The 18,937-nt window shown below is 43.8% G+C and overlaps 1 protein-coding gene across 3 annotated transcripts in view; it reads left to right on the forward strand.

Annotated features, from left to right (window-relative positions):
- Positions 1 to 260: 260 nt before the first annotated feature.
- Positions 261 to 18,937, forward strand: part of LOC147904497 (uncharacterized) — a 184,686-nt gene continuing 166,009 nt past the window's right edge. For 2 of the 3 annotated variants that reach the window (XM_087386837.1, XM_087386843.1), the window contains exon 1: positions 267 to 708. In XM_087386837.1, the coding sequence (XP_087242963.1) occupies positions 273 to 708 (436 nt within the window). In that variant the 5' untranslated portion in view covers positions 267 to 272. Of the gene's footprint in view, positions 709 to 18,937 lie in introns of all 3 variants that reach the window. The other variant, XM_087386848.1, reaches the window with a different exon arrangement.

The raw sequence follows: 18,937 nt of genomic DNA on the forward strand, positions 1-18,937 counted from the left end.
CATGACAGAAATCTGAGTTGTCCTTGGGGCTTGACCTCAGAACGGGCGCATACACACGTTTTAGGCGCTTGGTTTAAACGCGATTGGCACAAGTTCAGGAGAAGAGAGAGATGTAAGAGATGTAAACCTCAGGTGCCAAGGTGGCAGAGGTTCCGTACTGCAAAAGATTTTTAACATGAGCTGCCAAGGTGGCAGGTCCGTACTGTTCAGCAGAACAGGAATGATTTAAACACTAGCTGCTTTTCTTTTGCACCGTAGCATTCTTTTTGGCTATGGCGACCTCGAATTCTTTGGCTATGGCGGAGCTTGATCTGCAGACCAGAATGCTCTACTCCGAAGAGCTCGTCCGTGAGTTCCTCACCTTCAGAGGCTTCACCTCCACCCTTCGTAGCTTCGAGGCCGAGCTCTCCTCGGATCATCTTGGCCATGACTTCCGCGTCGATCGCATCATCCACCTCCTCTTCTCCGCCTACATACCCCGCTTCGAGGCCGACAAGCTCTTCTCCCTCCTCGCTTTCCTCCAGAAATGCTTCTTTTCCGCCCAGGACTCTCCGCACCTGCCCACCATCCGGAAGTTCGACACCTCGCTTAAACGCTACTACATCGTGCACGCCCTGCAGAAGGGGAGGGTCGATTGCGTGCTGGATTTCTTCCAGCGGTACGGCACAGGCTTGCTGCAAAGTGGAGACGAGTGGCATTCATGGTTTGGTCCGTGCGTGGCACCGAAAGTTTTCAACTTGATTATAAAATTTGACCGCTTTATATGTATCCTAAGACGAGGCTATTATCCTCTATCGAAATTATCATCAGCGATCGATCGCTGGCTGAAAAAATGTCTAATTCTGATCTCCTTCTCTGTGCGGGTAGTACGGTAGAGCATTTGCTATTGTTATAATTATGCTCGCTAAAAGAAGTTGACTGAACTTGATTTGTAATAGAGACAATTCAACAGGAGGTTTTCAAGATTTTTTTTGTCTCCAAATAAGCCATGCCATCTGATGATTGACTCCTCCACGACCCTGTTCCATGGGACTTTGTCTCTCTACACAATAGTATAGTGGGGACGGTCTGAAAATGCTGAGAATAAATTTGAACCGTGCCTTCATATCGTTGTAGCAAGGAGACGTACAAGACATTGAGGATAGTAGAGGCAACTGTAAGTCAATGCCAATTTGTCAACGTAGTGTTGTTTTTCTTGCAGTGATAGATCTCTACATTTTCCTGCTGCAACTCTAAATGACGGTGCTCATCTTGCAAGCTGTGAAAGGCCTTAAAAATTTGGCAAGCCATCATTCTTAGCTGGCCAATTTCAAAGTTGCCATAGCCATAGTGGATGCCTCAAACGGGCTCGTTTTCATGGGAGAATACGTTAGGGGTCAAATCAAACTTTTGCAAGGCTGTACTAGAGGTTCCAGATTTGAGCAATTCCCGCTGAAGTTTCCCCATAAATTTGCCATCTACCTCACTAACAATATCTCATGCGACTTTATGTGGCTGCAAAATATTATGCATGAATTGCTCAGCTATCCGGAACGCTGAATATTGCACTGCCTCCAAGATTTGAACCCATGACCTTAGCATTGGAAACTACTAATCGTTTGTTTGGAAACTACTACGTGAGAGTGCCTCTCCTCTCTTCTCTCCCAATTTTTCTCATAAGGTGCCCTTGGGAAATCCTTGGAGCGCCTTGTAAGGTTTTGTTGGTGAAGCCCACTTCCTATAAAGCCCTCTACTGTCTCCTCCTTGCTAGTGTCTGCAGTCAGCTGTGAGTCAGCTGTGAAGGGGTTCAGAAAGCGCTTGAATCTGAGTTATAGGACTCAGGGTATTGCACTTTGAAGGTTTATGTGTCTTGAAGCCTTGAGAGAAGGCTTGTGAGAGAGAATAAGAGAGCGGAGGGAGAAGAAAAGCAGAGAGGGAGGAAAAGGGAGAGGAAGTGAGTGGAGAGAGAGAAAAAAAAAGACGAAACCCCAATATCTAAGAAAAGAAAGAGTGGTGCGGGAAAACCTTTGAGAGACGTAAAATTTTGACAATTGTGCCACTCTAAAAGAGAGAAAACTGTGAGAGGAATTGAGAGAGAATAGATTGAAAGAGAAGGAAGTGTGGTTTGAAGGAGAGAGAAGAGGAAAACTTGATGATTGTACCGAAAATCAAATTTTGTCCATAGACATCGTCCCTCTTAACATTTGAGCCCCATCGAGAAATTTAGGTGCATCAATGCCTTCTTTTTTATGTAAAAGTTAAAAAAAAAAGCCAAACTTCCAAAGGCCATGTTTTGACGTCAACAATGCATGCAAATTCTGGAATGTAAAAATGGCAAAACCAAGAAGGCATTTTCAATACAGATAAATACTGATTTGGGTACAAAAGTGACACTCGATTGACAAAAAATAAAGACATCAATCTGAGAGCGTTCAATGCATGCAACCTCATCAAAATCATGCCAGCTATCAACTTGCAATTTAAAGACTTCATGCCAATGCCATTGGCAAAAGCAGATCACAAAACTTCAATGACAAAACAACCGATCAAGCCAAAAACATGGCATGTATGTAATGGAGGAGGAAAAATCAGTAGAGTTTTGGGAGGTTACCACTAGGTCACTTTTACAAAGAGAGGGCTGAAAAAGAGGAGGTGGGGGAGGGCTACATAAGCCTCACTCTCACTTATTTGTATGGTAAGACATGATTTGACAGCTTAACCCTCTAATCTATTTTGAGTGCTTCTGCTCCCCCTTTCAGCCTCTACCTACCTTACCTCTGTGTGTGTGTGTGTGTGATTCGGCATTGTTGCCCTGTTTGAATAGAAGTTGTGGATTTTCCTCAATGCTTGTCTTCTCTTCTACCTAAAATTGCAGCTTCCCTCAGTAAGGTGGTATGTCCACCGCGACCCAATGGAAATTCAAATCGCTTCTGCATTTCGTGGGATACAGATCATCCCACTCCAGCTTCATATTCGGTTACTGTGAATAATGTTTCCATGGGGAGTGCCTTTTACAAGCTCAAATGGGATTTGTTTGTAGGTGCTTGCTTTGAATGTAAGCAATTTGGACACATGGCTTTACAATGTCCTTCCCGAGCTCTCCACGGATGCCAGTGCAAACTAAAATGGTTCAGCCTTTGAATAAGAATGCAAATGCCTCTTCTGTGGTAAAAAACAAAGGGGTCAAATAGTTTTTCTCTGTTCAAGACAAAGGCAAAGCCCCGGCTGTCTCAAATGGTAATGCTTCTTTTCCTGTGCTAGGGGAGGGGGGAAAATTTTTTGACTGATGGATGGCAAACTCCTCGCAAAGTGATCTCCCCCAGGCGCCCTTTGCTTTCTGTGGTAAAAAACAAAGGGGTCAAATAGTTTTTCTCTGTTCAAGACAAAGGCAAAGCCCCGGCTGTCTCAAATGGTAATGCTTCTTTTCCTGTGCTAGGGGAGGGGGGAAAATTTTTTGACTGATGGATGGCAAACTCCTCGCAAAGTGATCTCCCCCAGGCGCCCTTTGCTTTCTTGGACTTGGAGTTGTGCATCCTCTCATGGGAAAACACCTGCTGAAAACTCTGGTGTTGGCTTGACCTGGGCTGCTGTGACTGCAAATCGGACCTTGTTTCCTGAAGAAGAAGTTGCTGCACTTTTGTCCTCTCCTCAGGCTGATGCTCAGGGCAGAGGCTCGGACATTGAGGTGAAAATGCAGACGTAGACAGCCCGTTAGTTGCTGTACATACCTGTTCCATAACTGTAAATATGCTTGATCATCTGAAGTGTGTTACTCTCAATGTATAGGGAATGTGTAATGGTCGCAAATGGAAACTGGTCTGGATGTATATCAGGCAATTGCAGCCTGATATAGTTGCTTTGCAAGAGCATAATCAGCATATGTATGCTGGTCAAATAGACAATTTTGCTCGTTATGATATCTTCATTGTTGGAGAGCACTCTTTTTTTGGTGTGGCTTTTTTGGTAAAGCATGACCTTCAACCTGTTGTGGCTCTCAATGATCGCCATGGTAGATGGATTATTGTTCAATGCCTTGTTTAAGGGAAATTTTTTGAATTTGCATCGGTTTATGCCCCCCAATCTCTCGTGATAGAGCTTTGATCTGGGCTGCCATGCATAGCTATCCATGGCGACAACATGCCTTCATTTGTGGTGACTTTAATAATGCTCCTCAATCGGGTGACAACACCTCAGGCCACACTCATATGTTGGCTTCTGAAACACAGACTTGGTCTGATTTTTTGCTTCAGTTGTGCTTGGTTGATCTCTGGAAGGAATTACAGCCCATGCTTCCGGGCTATACCTTTCAGCATAATGCTCAATCTTCTTATCGGGCACGCTTGGACAGATGGTATGAGGTTGATCCACAGCATTGTGATGCCTTTACTTGTCAAATTTGGGTTGATCATGCTTTCACACATTCGGATCATGCTCCTCTTTGGTTGAGGCTTTCCTTACATGAATTTCCCACTGACAGGTTGCCTTGCCGAAGGCTTTTGCTGATTAATAATAGTTATCTGGAGCATGCTGACTTTAAAGCCTTGGTCTCTGATGCTATTCAGCCTCTCTCTCGTGAGATATGCATTGGTTTGGATTATGCCTGGCAGGCTTTTGTTGCTCGGATGCAAGCCGTCATTCGGGATTATGGCAAATCCTATATGCAAGCCACAAGGGAGACTGTAGCACATGCTAAATTTACTTGTAAGAGTTTGACTGAGCTTGCTCATCTTCGCCCTTTGTCTTCAGAGGAAAGCATGCTCTTTTAGTTCAGGCTCAATTCTCTCTTCAATCCAATGATCGCAGAAAGCTTGCTAAATGGGAAACCCAATCCAGACAACGGGCTTTTTTTGATAAAGGTTGGTCTTCCAAGCAATTTTTTAAGAGTTTACACTACAAACGCCATGCTGTCAATATCTATTGGATCCTCCACTCATTTTGGGCATGTGGATACTCGTTCTCCTCGAGTCGTGTCTGCACGTCAGCTTCTTTTGCAGCATGTTCATCCAATTCTGTCTGATGCTCAGGCTTTGGAACTTGAACATCCCTTCACTGAAAGGGAATTGTCTAATGCACTGAGATTCTGTGGCAGATGGAAATCTCCAGGATGGGATGGTCTCACTGTTGAATTCTTTCTTACATTCTGGGATCTTCTTAAATTCACCTTGCTGTAAATGGTAAATACAGCATGGCAAAATCAGCAGATGCATGTGTCATGGAAAAAGGGTGGTCTTCTCAAGCTGATTCGAAAGAAGTAGCTATGTGATTCACTTGGTGATTGGAGGCCAATCACGCTCATGCCAGTCATTTACAAGATCATTGCCAAAATGGTGGTTAATCGGATTAAAGGTTATTTGCACGATGGGTTGCATCCCTCCCAATATGGCTTTGTTCCACGTCGCCATATCACAGATAACATTGCCAATGCTTATATTGGGATTGAATATGCCAAATACACGCAGCAGGATGTTCTACTCTTGTAGGTAGATATTGCAAAAGCATTTGACACAGTTCAATGGGATTTCATCTCGCAAACTATGCGAGCTTTGGGGTTTGGACAAAAAATGCAGCATGTTATTTACTGGCTTTACAGAGATAGCAATGCGGCTTGCATTCTTTCTGGGGATATCTCTGATGAGTGGACTCTTCGTTGTTCGGTCCGCTAGGGATATTCTCTCAGTGCTTTACTGGCTTTACAGAGATAGCAATGCGGCTTGCATTCTTTCTAGGGATATCTCTGATGAGTGGACTCTTCGTTGTTCGGTCCGCTAGGGATGCCCTCTCAGTGCTTTACTGTATGCCATTGCTACTCATCCTATGCTGCAATATATTGATCATCTTGTGGCTACATGATCACTTCATGGCTTGGAATTCGATGCTAATCGCAGCATGGTTGCTCAAGCTAATGCTGATGATTCTTTCTTTACCCCGAAGAATACGCCCCATGATCTTGGTGCCTTGATGCAAGCCCTCTCTGTTTATGGTTTGGCAGTTGGTCTTCATGTTAATTTTCAGAAGTCTAAGCTGCTCCCTTTGCATTTCAAAGACTAGCATAGTCTATTATGGCCCGGGGATAGCATTCCACCCACTCAGTTTGTTCGTGATCTTGGTTATCCTTTGGGGTGGAAACTCACTCGTCGACAACAAACTGATTGGGTTTTGGATAAGCTTCGGAAAAAGCTTGAGTATTGGAAACTGGCAACTTGGCCTTTGCACGTTCGTCTTCGAATAGTGCAGTCCATCCTTGTGGCATATATTCAATTTTACTTGCCATTGATCATGTTCACTAAGGCAGATCTTACATCTTTCATGTTTGTCTTTATGGAAATCTTTTGGTAATCCAAACATGGCAGAAAAAGTCTCAGGCTGCTTTCAATGCATCACATTTGTTCTCCCAAGATGCATGGTGGATTGAACATCACGGATATTCATGTGCATATTCTTGCCCACAGGGGGAAAATGTTGTTGCAATTTTTGCAAGGTGATCAGCCTTGGGCTCTTATGATTAGGACTCTGGTAACTCATATCAGTATTTCTGCTTTTGGTCATTGGCTACTCGATCAATGGGATTTCTTTTTTGGCTGCATTGATGGCACTGCCTGGCTGCCCTTTTGTCTCCCGCGTGCTTTTTGACTGGAAGCATGTTCTTTCTTATCTAGAATGGAACGGACGGTAATCTTTGCTTGGGAATTCTTTGAGAGCTGAAAGCATTCACTGGTTGAAAGTCTTTTAGCCTCCCTTGGCTTTATAGAAACCTCGATGCTCCTACTTTGTCTCGTTTAAAGGCATCACCTCGGTTCCTGATGTTATAGATGATGCTGGTACTGTGCTCTCCTTTTCTCTGGCAGCTACTAGATATGGATTGGGCTCTCATTATCGTCCTTTGTGGCGACAAATTACTTCTATGCTTTCGCCTTTTGTTCCGATTCCTCCTTTGGAACTCTAGGACCGGTTGGAAGATTGGACTTTGACTTCTCCAGGGTCCTCTTCTCATCCTTTGAGGCTATCTCAGATTACTGTACCTGCATTGTATAAAATCCTCTTGCCTTAACCTTGGGTTTCAGAGAGAGGTGATTTTGTTTGGCGAATGCATCGCCCAGCCAAGTGGTGGAGGAAAAGATTACAGCAACTCTTGGGTTTTCTTTTGACGAGTTCTTTTGGGAGTGTTTCGATCTGGACAGCGATTAGCTCATCGACACATTACTCCTGCACTTTGCCACGGATGTTCTGCTTCTTCAGAGACTGTGCCTCACTTGTTTTGGCATTGTCCGTGCTCTTGTGAGTTTTTTGATCTGCTTTCACAGCGCCTGCGAGCGAGATTCCCATCTGTTTGATTTGGGAAGTTCTTCTGGCTATTTGGGTTTCATCCATCCAGACCGGAGTTTCATCTGTTCTTCGTTTGGGTTCGCTATTGGGCACTATGGACTTTATGGACATATAGGAATTGTAAAGTCTTTGGTGATCCTACTTTCTATCTGTTTGGCTTTTTTAGGCGTTCTCTGCAGCAATCTTTCTTTGATTGCTTGCAGGCCTGCTCCATAGATCATGAGGTCTTTTTGGCATATACTGAAATTTTCAGTTGATGTAATTGTAGCACCTTGTTTCGAGGTTGCTACTCATATAATATAATCAATCAAAGATTTCACCCAAAAAAAAATTGTGTGTGGAGCGAGAGACATGACAGACTCACTAGCAGGTTGAGGCACTTCGAATGCAACAAGATTAAATTGACTGCAAGATGATGCGATGGCAAATGGTGGAACGGGCACATGAAGGCATCCTAGGGTTTTGTCGAAACGGGATGCCTCATTCCCTTTGGTTCAGGATTATGGCACAAGGCCAACTTTGCTGAGATGCGTAACTCCATCAAGAAAGAGAATGAAAACCTGAAAAGACAGTGATAGAGCAAGCCTTGAATGTCAATCCATCAATGTGAAACCATTAAGTGCTGGTAAAGAAAATGCAAGCAGAAATAAAAGCCTACAACGTTGCAAATGCAAGATGCAACAAGAGATGAGGAGGCCAATGTGATCCAAGGACACATAGGACTGAGGCACTAGACTCTGCAATTGCAGAAATTATGAAGGGGCTTAAGGATGCACAAGATCAAATATCAATGGGAAAGCAACTTAATGAGGATCCCACTGATGAAACAGATGACAAATTTGAAGCGGATATTTCAGATCAATCAGAGACAATACAATCTGAAATTTAAAAACAGCAGGATGCCTTGACAGTGACCATGGATGCCAAAATGCACAGTCACAAAGGAAGTGATGGCGGAGAACTATCTGTCCTCAAGGTTGAAAGGGAGGTGCAGAACGCCTTTAAAAAAGATGGTTGAGGATCACACACTTTAGCAACAATTAAGGTACTAGAGCTTGAAGTGCAAGTGCTTAAACAAGAGAGCCCTTGGCATTGTCCAAGGCATTGAAATCATTAAAGATGAGAATGCATTGCATGAAAGAGCTCAAGGCTGGACAAGGGCAAGTCTTGAAGAAACCCAAGAGGATGGAAGGAAAAATTACAGCCAGGATGGAAGAGCATTCCAAGGAGGCTAAATCTTGCACAGTGGTCAAGGGATACAAACCCGTGAAAGTCAATCAAGAGAGGACACATGCAGACAAAACAAGCCTTGAAAGTCAGCCCATATTGAAAACAGCTCAGATTTCCTCCATAGAACTTTAAGAGTAGAAAAAGACCGGATTGAGCATGCTTAGAGAGTTGGAAAGCTAATGGTGATAAATTCAGGTATGCCCAAGTAAGTGGGTCCTCACGAAGACCAAATCTGAAGAGGGACCCTAATCTTCATCAATGAAGATCTTACACAAATGTCAATTGAGCAGCTGGAGGAGGGATCAAGAGGTGATCGAGAACAACGGAGAAGGGCAAGTGGGCAGTATACAGAGACAGCAGAGCGATCATCCAAGAGGGGAGCCCCTCCCCCTCAAAGGGGTTCACAGCCTGTGGGACCATCAATGCTTTGTCCCTTGCCCTTTGCAACAGAAATGGGACCATGTGGTCGTAACCAAGCAACATTGCCAAGACTTATCAGAGCCTTGAAAAGGTGTTACCAATAGTATCTCCGTACACGTAGATGTCCACACGTTTAGTGCCTGAGGAGTGCAGGTCTTGTGTGGGGTGGCAATTCTCCTCCTCTCACACCTCCAAACACGTGGTAGTCGTAGGTATGAATGAGCATGCCCATTAATGTGAATCAGCCTTAGGAGGCCATCATCCATTGGTGTTTACATCATAGCCTGCTACTCCCCAATACAAATGGCAGGCTATGCAGGCTATGCAGGACAGCCTTTCGGAAGGGACGGGTTTCAGCTTCCCAGCACTCTATGGGGACATCCATAGATACATGCAGCAGCAAGGAGAGGTCCTACTTATGGAGACTTTGATGCTAGGTCAATGATATGCAGGGAGAGATCTAGATTTCCAGGAGGATGCCATATACACGCCCATGTACATATGGTGGGTTAAGTTGCAGATCAGAGGACGCGTGAGAATGAAACTGCACCATGTTCTTTAATTCATCTACGCATATATTCCCACCGTATTAGCGGACATGGAAATTTCAACTTGTGGAGTTTTCTTCCATGTTGCGACTTGCTGATACTGGGATAAGTTCTTCTATCTTGAATGGTGGTTTGCCCTATTAGTTACTCAGGGTAGTTTTTGTTAGAACATGAAGTCAAAGTGAGTGTTTCTAGTGTGTTTTATTGAGTTCTAGAGTAGTACTAGACTACTTTATATCCTAGTGTGCCACATGTCACTATGGGACTTATCCCATATACATATGACACCTAGAGTGTGTGTGCCTATTCTATAAAGGCATTGTACTTGTCTAGTCTTGTTATATTAGTCAACATCAAGCTTTATCTACATGTGAGTATTTTGGTTATCATTGCCTTGCACTTGTACTTTCTTTCCATTTTCATTATGCTTTCCATCTTTCCATTCCGTTCCTCGTGTTAGAGTGATGCTCCCCTCTCCACATGTCCCTTCATGTGGTATCAGAGCCATGTTCCAAGCTAGCTCTTTCCCTCCTTGCTCTTCCAAGAGGTTGAGGTGAGGGAGGCCAATGAAGCTACTCTTCCTCCTCCTTGGAAGGCAGCCCGCCATCTTCTAGTTCCCTTGCCTTTCTTCCCTCCTAACACCTGTGATCCGTCTACCCGTGAGGAGCTGATATACACCGAAGTTTTGGAGCTGCTGCAAGTTCGTTTTTGGACCTGCTGCAATTTAGTTTCTTGGAGCTGCTGCAAATTCGTCAGCTCTTGCTTATCCTCGCAGCTCTTCCTCCTGCTGTCCCAAGGCTGCTTCTGCTGCCAATGCAGTTCTAGATCCAGCCCTTGAGATTGTCATTGCCTCTGCCCTCGCCATCAGCCTTGGATCTGCTGCCCACGCTGCCCTCGGGATTCCCACCAACGACTGCTGCTATCCATGCCTCATTTCATGACTCGAAAGTTCCGCCTGTTGTTGCTTCAGTCTACACAGCCTTTCTGCTCGACATCAATGTGAGCCACTGCTGATTCCGCCTGCCCTTCAGCTCGTGATTATACCTTGAAAATTGTCACATTGGAGTGCCCATTTTTTTGTTACTTCTGTTGGTGGACACGTTGATACGGAAAAAAAAGGAAAGACAACCAGGAATTATGTACTTCACCACGTCAGATAGCTGAGACTTCATAGGGATCAGCTGCAATGTGGGCTCGTAGATGATGAGCTTATGAACCAGGTTTCAAAGCAGGTGTCTTTATATTAGGCACCGGGACAAACCCCCCACAAAAACTGACTGAACATAGATCACACAGACTCAGAGAGAACCACAAGACTACACAGCCCGAAACAGACTGAACTTCCCCCTAAAACTCAGAAAACAGTCAGCCTCAGAATACTATGAACCCACAGCCCACACTCCTAAGCTTCCATCAAGAACAACAGCTCATAATTCCTGCAAAACTGCAACAGCGCCTCCTCCTCTCCCTCTCTATCAGTATTCAGAAATCTCCCGCGATCAAATCAACATAAGATCACAACCATGTCAAAGAGGCTTTCGATTCCTTTAGGATAACTTCTCTTCCCTCACAAAGCAGAAGATCAGTGATTGACGAACATCTGCAGCAAGCATCAATTGCCTAACTCCTTTAGGACAACCATCATCGATGCAGGTCACGATCCATTGCGCCTTAGCTTGCAATTCCTTGGTCCCTCTCTCTCTTTGCATACGGAGTTCATGGAGTCTCTGTCGCCCAAAATCCTTCAGCTAGCAGATAACGATACATAGCTATGCCTTAAGCTGTGCTAATCCATAGATCATCACCAACTATGCACAAACCCAACGGAAGACACTTCCAGCAATAGCCTGCTGCCTTCATTTCTCACGGAGAGACTAGCTCACATTTATAGCGTCACCCGCACAACCACGTAGCTTCCTCAATCAGAAAAAAACAGAGCCCTTCCATATGATCTCCGCCACAGACCACGATTCTCTGCATCAGCTTACGTGCAAACAACGACTGTCCTACCTACGTAGTAGCTATGCTCAGCCAACGAACAACAACTTGTAATCTCTGGAGATCCCCAGTGCCAAGGTCTTCTCAGCACACACACCCTCTTTCATCTACGAGAGCCCCCTTCATTTTTCGTCGTTCAGCCTCCTTTTCTCGGAGCCCCCCTTGCATCGTAGATCCTTCAAGTGTAAAACCGAATCAGCTCCCAGCCGCCATCTCCACATAGCTCCAGCTCACAGCCTAGAAGCTCCCCTTCATCCATCACGTAGCCACCTTTGCATGAGCAAGATGCCTTCCCAATCAGTCCAGCCACCTCAGCCTAATTTGCCACCTCATCAGTGACATTTTACCACTCTCATGACATTTCCCCCAAATCACATTAAATGCACATTTTGGACCTTTAGTCACACAATTCCCACACACATTAGCATGCACATTAAAGCTTGCATGCAACCCCGTACACACACATGAAAAGCCCTTTGACATGGACACCATAACATATCAAATTCCTGTAACATGCAAGTGCACATTGACTCAGGAAAATATAAAAAAACCCTTCATGACTTGACTTTACATGACCCCAAAAACATTTCGCTTGATCACACACTGGACACCGTTGCTCTGGAAGTTTGGTACAACCACATTGCATTTCATCATTTCCCATGAAGTCCCTGCAAAACACACTTTATTGTCTCAAAAAACTATACATCAGTCCATCATGCTTGTGAAAGAAAAATCCACAAATGCCGAAAGCCCACACCTACCCTAGATGTGTACAACTATGTGCCTACCCTCAGCTATATACAGTGCTCAAAAACTTGATACAGTTTTTGTCGTATCATTTTGCCCACCCCCTGTCTGCAGACATTTATGTCTTGCAGATGGGTGTATATAAGATTTGCATTTCTTTAGAGATATCCTCATCCATGAGGTCTTCCGGCTTGTCTGGTTTCATCACAGTAGGTCCACAGCTGCCTACACTCATGATCCTATGAAAGTATTTCTTTAGTCTGAAGCCATTGACTCTATTCTTATGTTGTTGACCATCCAAATCCTCAAGTTGATATGAGCCATTTTTGAATTTCTTCGTCACACGAAAAGATCCATCCCATTTGGTCACAAATTTCTTCTTGAAGGTAGAATCCAGACTACTGTTGTATCTCAAAACTAGATCACCCTCCTCGATTTTCTTATCCTTGAATTTCCTATTTGCTTTCTTCTGATTCTCCTCTTGAATTAAAGCATAATGTTCCACTGCCTTTTGTCTGTCTAGTTGTGCTTCGTGCAAATCCAATAATCGGTTCTGGAAAGAAGAATTTGAATCCTCGTTTATCTTCAGTAACATCTGTAATGCAGGAATTTCTACTTCCAAGGGTAATAGAGCTTCTTTCCCGTAAACAAGATGAAATGGTGAAAACTGGGTGCCATCTTTTATTGCAACTCTGTAAGCCCATAAAGCCCAGTGCAAAGCAAGATCCCACTCCTTCTCATAGGTTCTCATGATCTTTCCCATGATATTAGTACACATACCATTAAATTTTTCATCCATCCCATTACATTGAGGGTAATAGGGACTTGCATATCTGTGTTTAATCTTCAGCTTACCACATAATAAATCCATCAGTTCACTCCTGGAACCTGGACCTCTATCAGAAAGCAACTCCAGTGGTACACCAAATCTACAGCAGATATCCTCATACACAAATTTACATACAGATTTCGCATTGACAGCCTGTACTGCTCGTGCTTCAGCCCATCTCGTCAAATAATCCACAGTTGTCAGCACATAACAATTTCCCCTGGCTGTCATGGGTAGAGGACTGATGGCATCTATTTCCCATTTCTCAAAAATATTATAAGCAAGCATGATATTTCTGAGTTCTGGATGTAAGATCCTCTTACTCATCTGCTGACACTGTAGGCATGACCTGCACCAATGTCTTATGTCTCTCTGGAGGGATGGCCACACATACCCTTCTGTAAGTATTTTCCTCAGCATGATTTTGGAAGCAAAATGTCCTCCACATACTCCCTCATGATTAGCTTGTAGAATATGAAAGACTTCCTCATGCTAGGGAATTCTTCTGAGCACCAGATCAGCCCCTTTCATGTAAAGAACATCATCCATCAGACAATAATAAGTACAGCTTTTAAAAAATCTGTGTTTTCTTTGTTTCAGAACTTCTTCAGGCACTTTACCAGTTAACAGGAAGCTTTCCTCACAAGCTTATGTCTCCCTTCCTTTGTATAAGAGCTCCTCCTACTGCATCAACATAAGCTGCTGTAATTTCCTGCGCAGCATCATGTGCATTTACATTCTTACCTCTTTCAATATGCTGGAGTGTCCAGGCATCCAATTGATTTAATAGTTTCTTCACCGTGCTTATCCATCTCTTCAAATGAACATGCTTAACCTTCTAGACACCTAAAATTTGCTTCACAACCAATAGAGCATCTCCCTTAATCATAAGTCTCTTTATCCCCAGACTAATGCATACTTTCAAACCTTCGAAGAGGGCTGCATATTCAGCTTCATTATTACTGCTGGCTTCGAGTTGAATTCCCATTTTCCGAATCTCATTTCCTCCAGGATCATAAATGACAATTCCTCCTGTACTTTTATTTAAACTTTTTTTGTAAGATCCATCAAAGTGTAAAACAAATGCATCCTCTAGTACTTTTTCTTCATTCATGTTAGTGTTCTTCTCCACATCTTCAACTAAAATAGGTCCTTCCTTATAGGTGAGGAGATCAGCCAAGGAAGCTCTGGTAGAGTTCTCAACCAAGAAGGTAAAAGAGTACTCCTGTAACTCTACTATCCATTTAATCATGCTCCTGGAGATGTTTGTACTATTCAACATATGAGGCAGTAGTGAACATGAGGTGAGAATCACAAAAGGCCTGGACAATAGATAAGACCGAAATCTCCTACAAGCATACAAGAGGCTAGCCAGGACCAATTCAGCCGCTGAATACTTTCTTTCTACTTCACTCTTCACCCTGCTGGCATAATAAACTGGCCTCATATATCTGGAACCCTCTCCCTACTGCAGAAGAATAGCACCAATAGCATCTGGTCCTACAGATGGATTCACATAAAAAGTCCTGGAATAATCTGGTGGCTTTACACTTGAAATATGAGTCAAGGATTCCTTAACTGCCTCAAACACCTCTTCACTCTTTGTCGTCCATTTCAGAGGCTTAGATTTTACCACCTGCTGAAGAGGATACAAAATCTGAGATAACATATGAATAAATCTCGACAGATACTTCACCTTCTGGAGAAAGGTATGCAACTGCTTGGTATTCTCAGGAGAGGACATCATAACTAAAGCTTTTACTTTACCTGGATCCGGCTCAATCCCATTCTCAGATACAATATGCCCCAATATTTTAATGTTGGTCTGAGCTAACTGAGTCTTCTTAGGATTTAATTGACCACCATTATTATCAATCTCATAGAATACCTGATCCAGCTTTCCACAGTACTCCCTTCTTCCACTGTACACACAGATGTCATCAATAAACACTTTACAAAATTTATCTAGGAAGGGTGATAAAATCAGATCTGAATTCTCCTAATAGTGCGAGGGGCCGTTGGTAACTCCAAAAGGCATTTTCCTGTAACAAAAACAGCCCCAGGGGGTAATGAAGGTAGTCTTGATTTGATCTTCCTGGGCTATGGCTATCTGGAAGTGCCCTGAATATCCGTCACACAAGCTGTACATTTCATGACCCGCCACTTTATCAAGAATATCATCCAGAAAAGGCAGAGGATAGTGGTTTCTCTTTGTCACTGCATTCAGAGGTTTGTAATCAACACAGACTCTCCATTTGTCTACACCTTTTGGCACTATGACCACAGGACTTATCCAATCAGAGTGAACTACAGGATAAATTATTCATGCCTTGAGAAGCTTATCTACCTCTTCCTTCAGCACATCTCTCTGTTCCGGGCTTAATCTCCTTATTTTCAGAAAAACAGGTTTGGCACCTTCAGCTCAATCCTCAGAGGCTTCCCTTTAAATCCCCTGATCTCCTTATAAGAGGTGATAAACAAATTGGGGTATTTCTGCAACATCTTCAAATATTCTTCTTTCTCCTCAACATTGAGATCAGGATTCAATGATTGCTCAATCAACACCTGGGTTGATTCTTGAGAACATTTGGGCTGCATTAAATCCTTGATAACCTCAAACCTATCCACCTCTTCCTCACAAAATCAACCTGTGAATCCTCATCTACCAAATCCACCAATGCTATTGTTCCTTCATCACTTTCTGAAGTCACCGAGCTCTCATCCTCGCAGGCATCACATGACAATCCACTCGACATGAAACACCGAATGCCTCAACCTCCAGACCAGGTACTATCCCTAAAGTCTTCACCTTGGAGTGGTTTGCCATTCTGATGCGATAACTAGAGGAGCGGGATATCTTCAGTCCTAATCTTTCCACACAAGCCTGGGTAATCACACAAATCTGTGCACCTCCATCTATATAGGCCTTTCCAAAACCCTTTCCTTTATGCGAGGCTTCTACAGCAGGTAAAAGATCCGGCAACTCTGAGACAGACATCAGCTTAATTGTATCTTTATGAGAGTTCCTCTTTGCTGGATTTACAGCAGCCCACCTCCATTCTTTTTTAAGCTTTGGGAATAGACCAATCATTTGGGCAAATGTAATGTCCGGTTTCCTCGCTGAAAGATCTTCCACTAAATCATAATCTCCCTGCTCCTTCCCCATGGGAAAATCTGCAGTTCTGTACTTCCTTCTGGGCTTTCTGGGCTTCCTGCTCTTCTTCTTTTGGTAGGTCATCATCTCCTCAGACTACTTCCCCTTCTTTGCACTCGGACCAACCTCCTCTTCTCTCTCTTTCTTTCTTTCTTTCTTTCTTCCCTAATGGCATGACATCTTTAACTTCCTCCAACTCCAACAAGCCAAATGTAACTGCCTTACCTTTCCCTTTCTCTTCTGTAGTGGCTTTACAGATTCCAGAGGTACTAGGCTGACCTGCATCTTTTACTTCTACACTATGATCAGTCACCCTATCATTTAACCCTGTTGGCAATGGATAAACATCACCTCCAGCACGAGGAGGCTTATCACAGTGTGTGCTGTAATGTCCCCACTCCACAATTAAAGCATTGGACACAAGGTGCAAATGACCCTTGACCTCGTCTTGCCTACCACGGGCCTGAATTATTTGAAGAAGGCATGCTGCCTCTGCCATAACCACCCGATGATCTACCTCTTCCCCTACCGTTCATCAAATTCAAACTCAAACTCTTCATAAGCTCCGACATTTCATGAATTTCTTCTTTTATATTCTCCTCCTTCTTGACTTCTGGCTTCTGTATTTCTGGCTTCACATGAGAGATAATTTCAGGCACATGCTGAACCATTGGCATCTCCTGCATCATTTGTGACAATCTTATCTGCTTCCTCTCCTTCTCTTTTGCTACCCTGAGAGCATCCTCATAAGTGACCAGCTCTTTACATTCAATCTTTATCCTAATCTCCGGCTTCAGACCAGCAACAAACCTATCCTTTTTTACGACTCTGGGAGGAATTCCACAACACAGTGAACTTACCAATATACTCATCCACTAGCTGAGTCGGCTGTTGCTGCAATAAACATAGCTCTCTCCAAATGCCATCAGGATCTCTAACACACATAAACCTGTTCAGGAAAGCTATCCTCACCTCTGGATAAGTTGGGTTTCTGTGAGCACCCTGATCATCTCGCATCCTTGCAGAGAAAGTCTGCAGCTAAGTTCTCGCTTCTCCCAATAGACAAAAGGATAGAATCTGAAGGACTTCTGGAGCATTCCTGTCTTAAATAAGAGCTGTGAACTCCAAGCACTCTAAAAACCTCTCTGGGTCTTCATTGGGCAGCCCGTGAAATCGAGGAAATTCATGAGCCATCTCTCCTCTTGACTAACTTATCTCAAACACACTTCCAACTAGAAATACCACCCAACCTCTTCTGGGAAGAAAACAAAAATAATCATTTTACTGAAGAAAACTTACCCTGCATCTGACTGGCATTCTTCTTCCTAAGAGCAACCACTTTCAAAGCCTTTTGAACCTTAGCACGGAGACGTATCACCTGAAGTTCAACATCAAGGCATCTATCTCTTCTGTGTCCACACTCCCCACATAACTCACAATGAATCACTCTCATGCGAGGCTTTGTCTTCATAGTTTCAATCCCTAACCACACAGAAATTCAAGCAACATTCCCCAGCCAATTCTTCTGGGCCATTTTGTCTTGAGTACCCAATCTCAATTCAAAACTCCTCCTGTCCCCAACAGGATCGCCAAAAAGATGATAAGGAAAAAAAAGGAAAGACAACCAGGAATTATGTACTTCACCATGTCAGATAGCTAAGACTTCATAGGGATTAGCTGCAATGTGGGCTCGTAGATGATGAGCTTATGAACCAGGTTTCAGAGCAGGTGTCTTTATATTAGGCACCGGGACAAACCCCCCACAAAAACTGACTGAACATAGATCACACAGACTCAGAGAGAACCAAAAGACTACACAGCCCGAAACAGACTGAACTTAGAACTGAACTTCCCCCTAAAACTCAGAAAACAGTCAGCCTCAGAATACTATGAACCTACAGCCCACACTCCTAAGCTTCCATCAAGAACAACAGCTCATAATTCCTGCAAAACTGCAACAGCGCCTCCTCCTCTCCCTCGCTATCAGTATTCAGAAATCTCCCGCGATCAAATCAACATAAGATCACAACCATGTCAAAGAGGCTTTCGATTCCTTTAGGATAACTTCTCTTCCCTCACAAAGCAGAAGATCAGTGATTGACGAACATCTGCAGCAAGCATCAATTGCCTAACTCCTTTAGGACAACCATCATCGATGCAGGTCACGATCCATTGCGCCTTAGCCTGCAATTCCTTGGTCCCTCTATCTCTTTGCATACGGAGTTCATGGAGTCTCTGTCGCCCAAAATCCTTCAGCTAGCAGATAACGATACACAGCTATGCCTTAAGCTGTGCTAATCCATAGATCATCACCAACTATGCACAAACCCAATGAAAGACACTTTCAGCAATAGCCCTGCTGCCTTCATTTCTCACGGAGAGACTAGCTCACATTTATAGCATCACCCGCACAGCCACGTAGCTTCCTCAATCAGAGCCTTTCCATATGATCTCCGCCAGACCACGATTCTTTGCATCAGCTTACGTGCAAATGACGACTGTCCTACCTACGTAGTAGCTATGCTCAGCCAACGAACAATAGCTCGTAATCTCTGGAGATCCCCAGCGCCAAGGTCTTCTCAACGCACACACCCTCTTTCATCTACGAGAGCCCCCTTCATTTTTCGTCGTTCAGCCTCCTCTTCTCGGAGCCCCCCTTGCATCGTAGATCCTTCCAGCGTAAAACTGAATCAGCTCCCAGCCGCCATC

The sequence above is a fragment of the Dipteris shenzhenensis genome, chromosome 2 (genome assembly GCF_047967505.1).
Source record: "Dipteris shenzhenensis isolate YYH24624 ecotype China chromosome 2, Dip_SZ_1.0, whole genome shotgun sequence".
Classification (NCBI taxonomy): Eukaryota; Viridiplantae; Streptophyta; class Polypodiopsida; order Gleicheniales; family Dipteridaceae; genus Dipteris; species Dipteris shenzhenensis.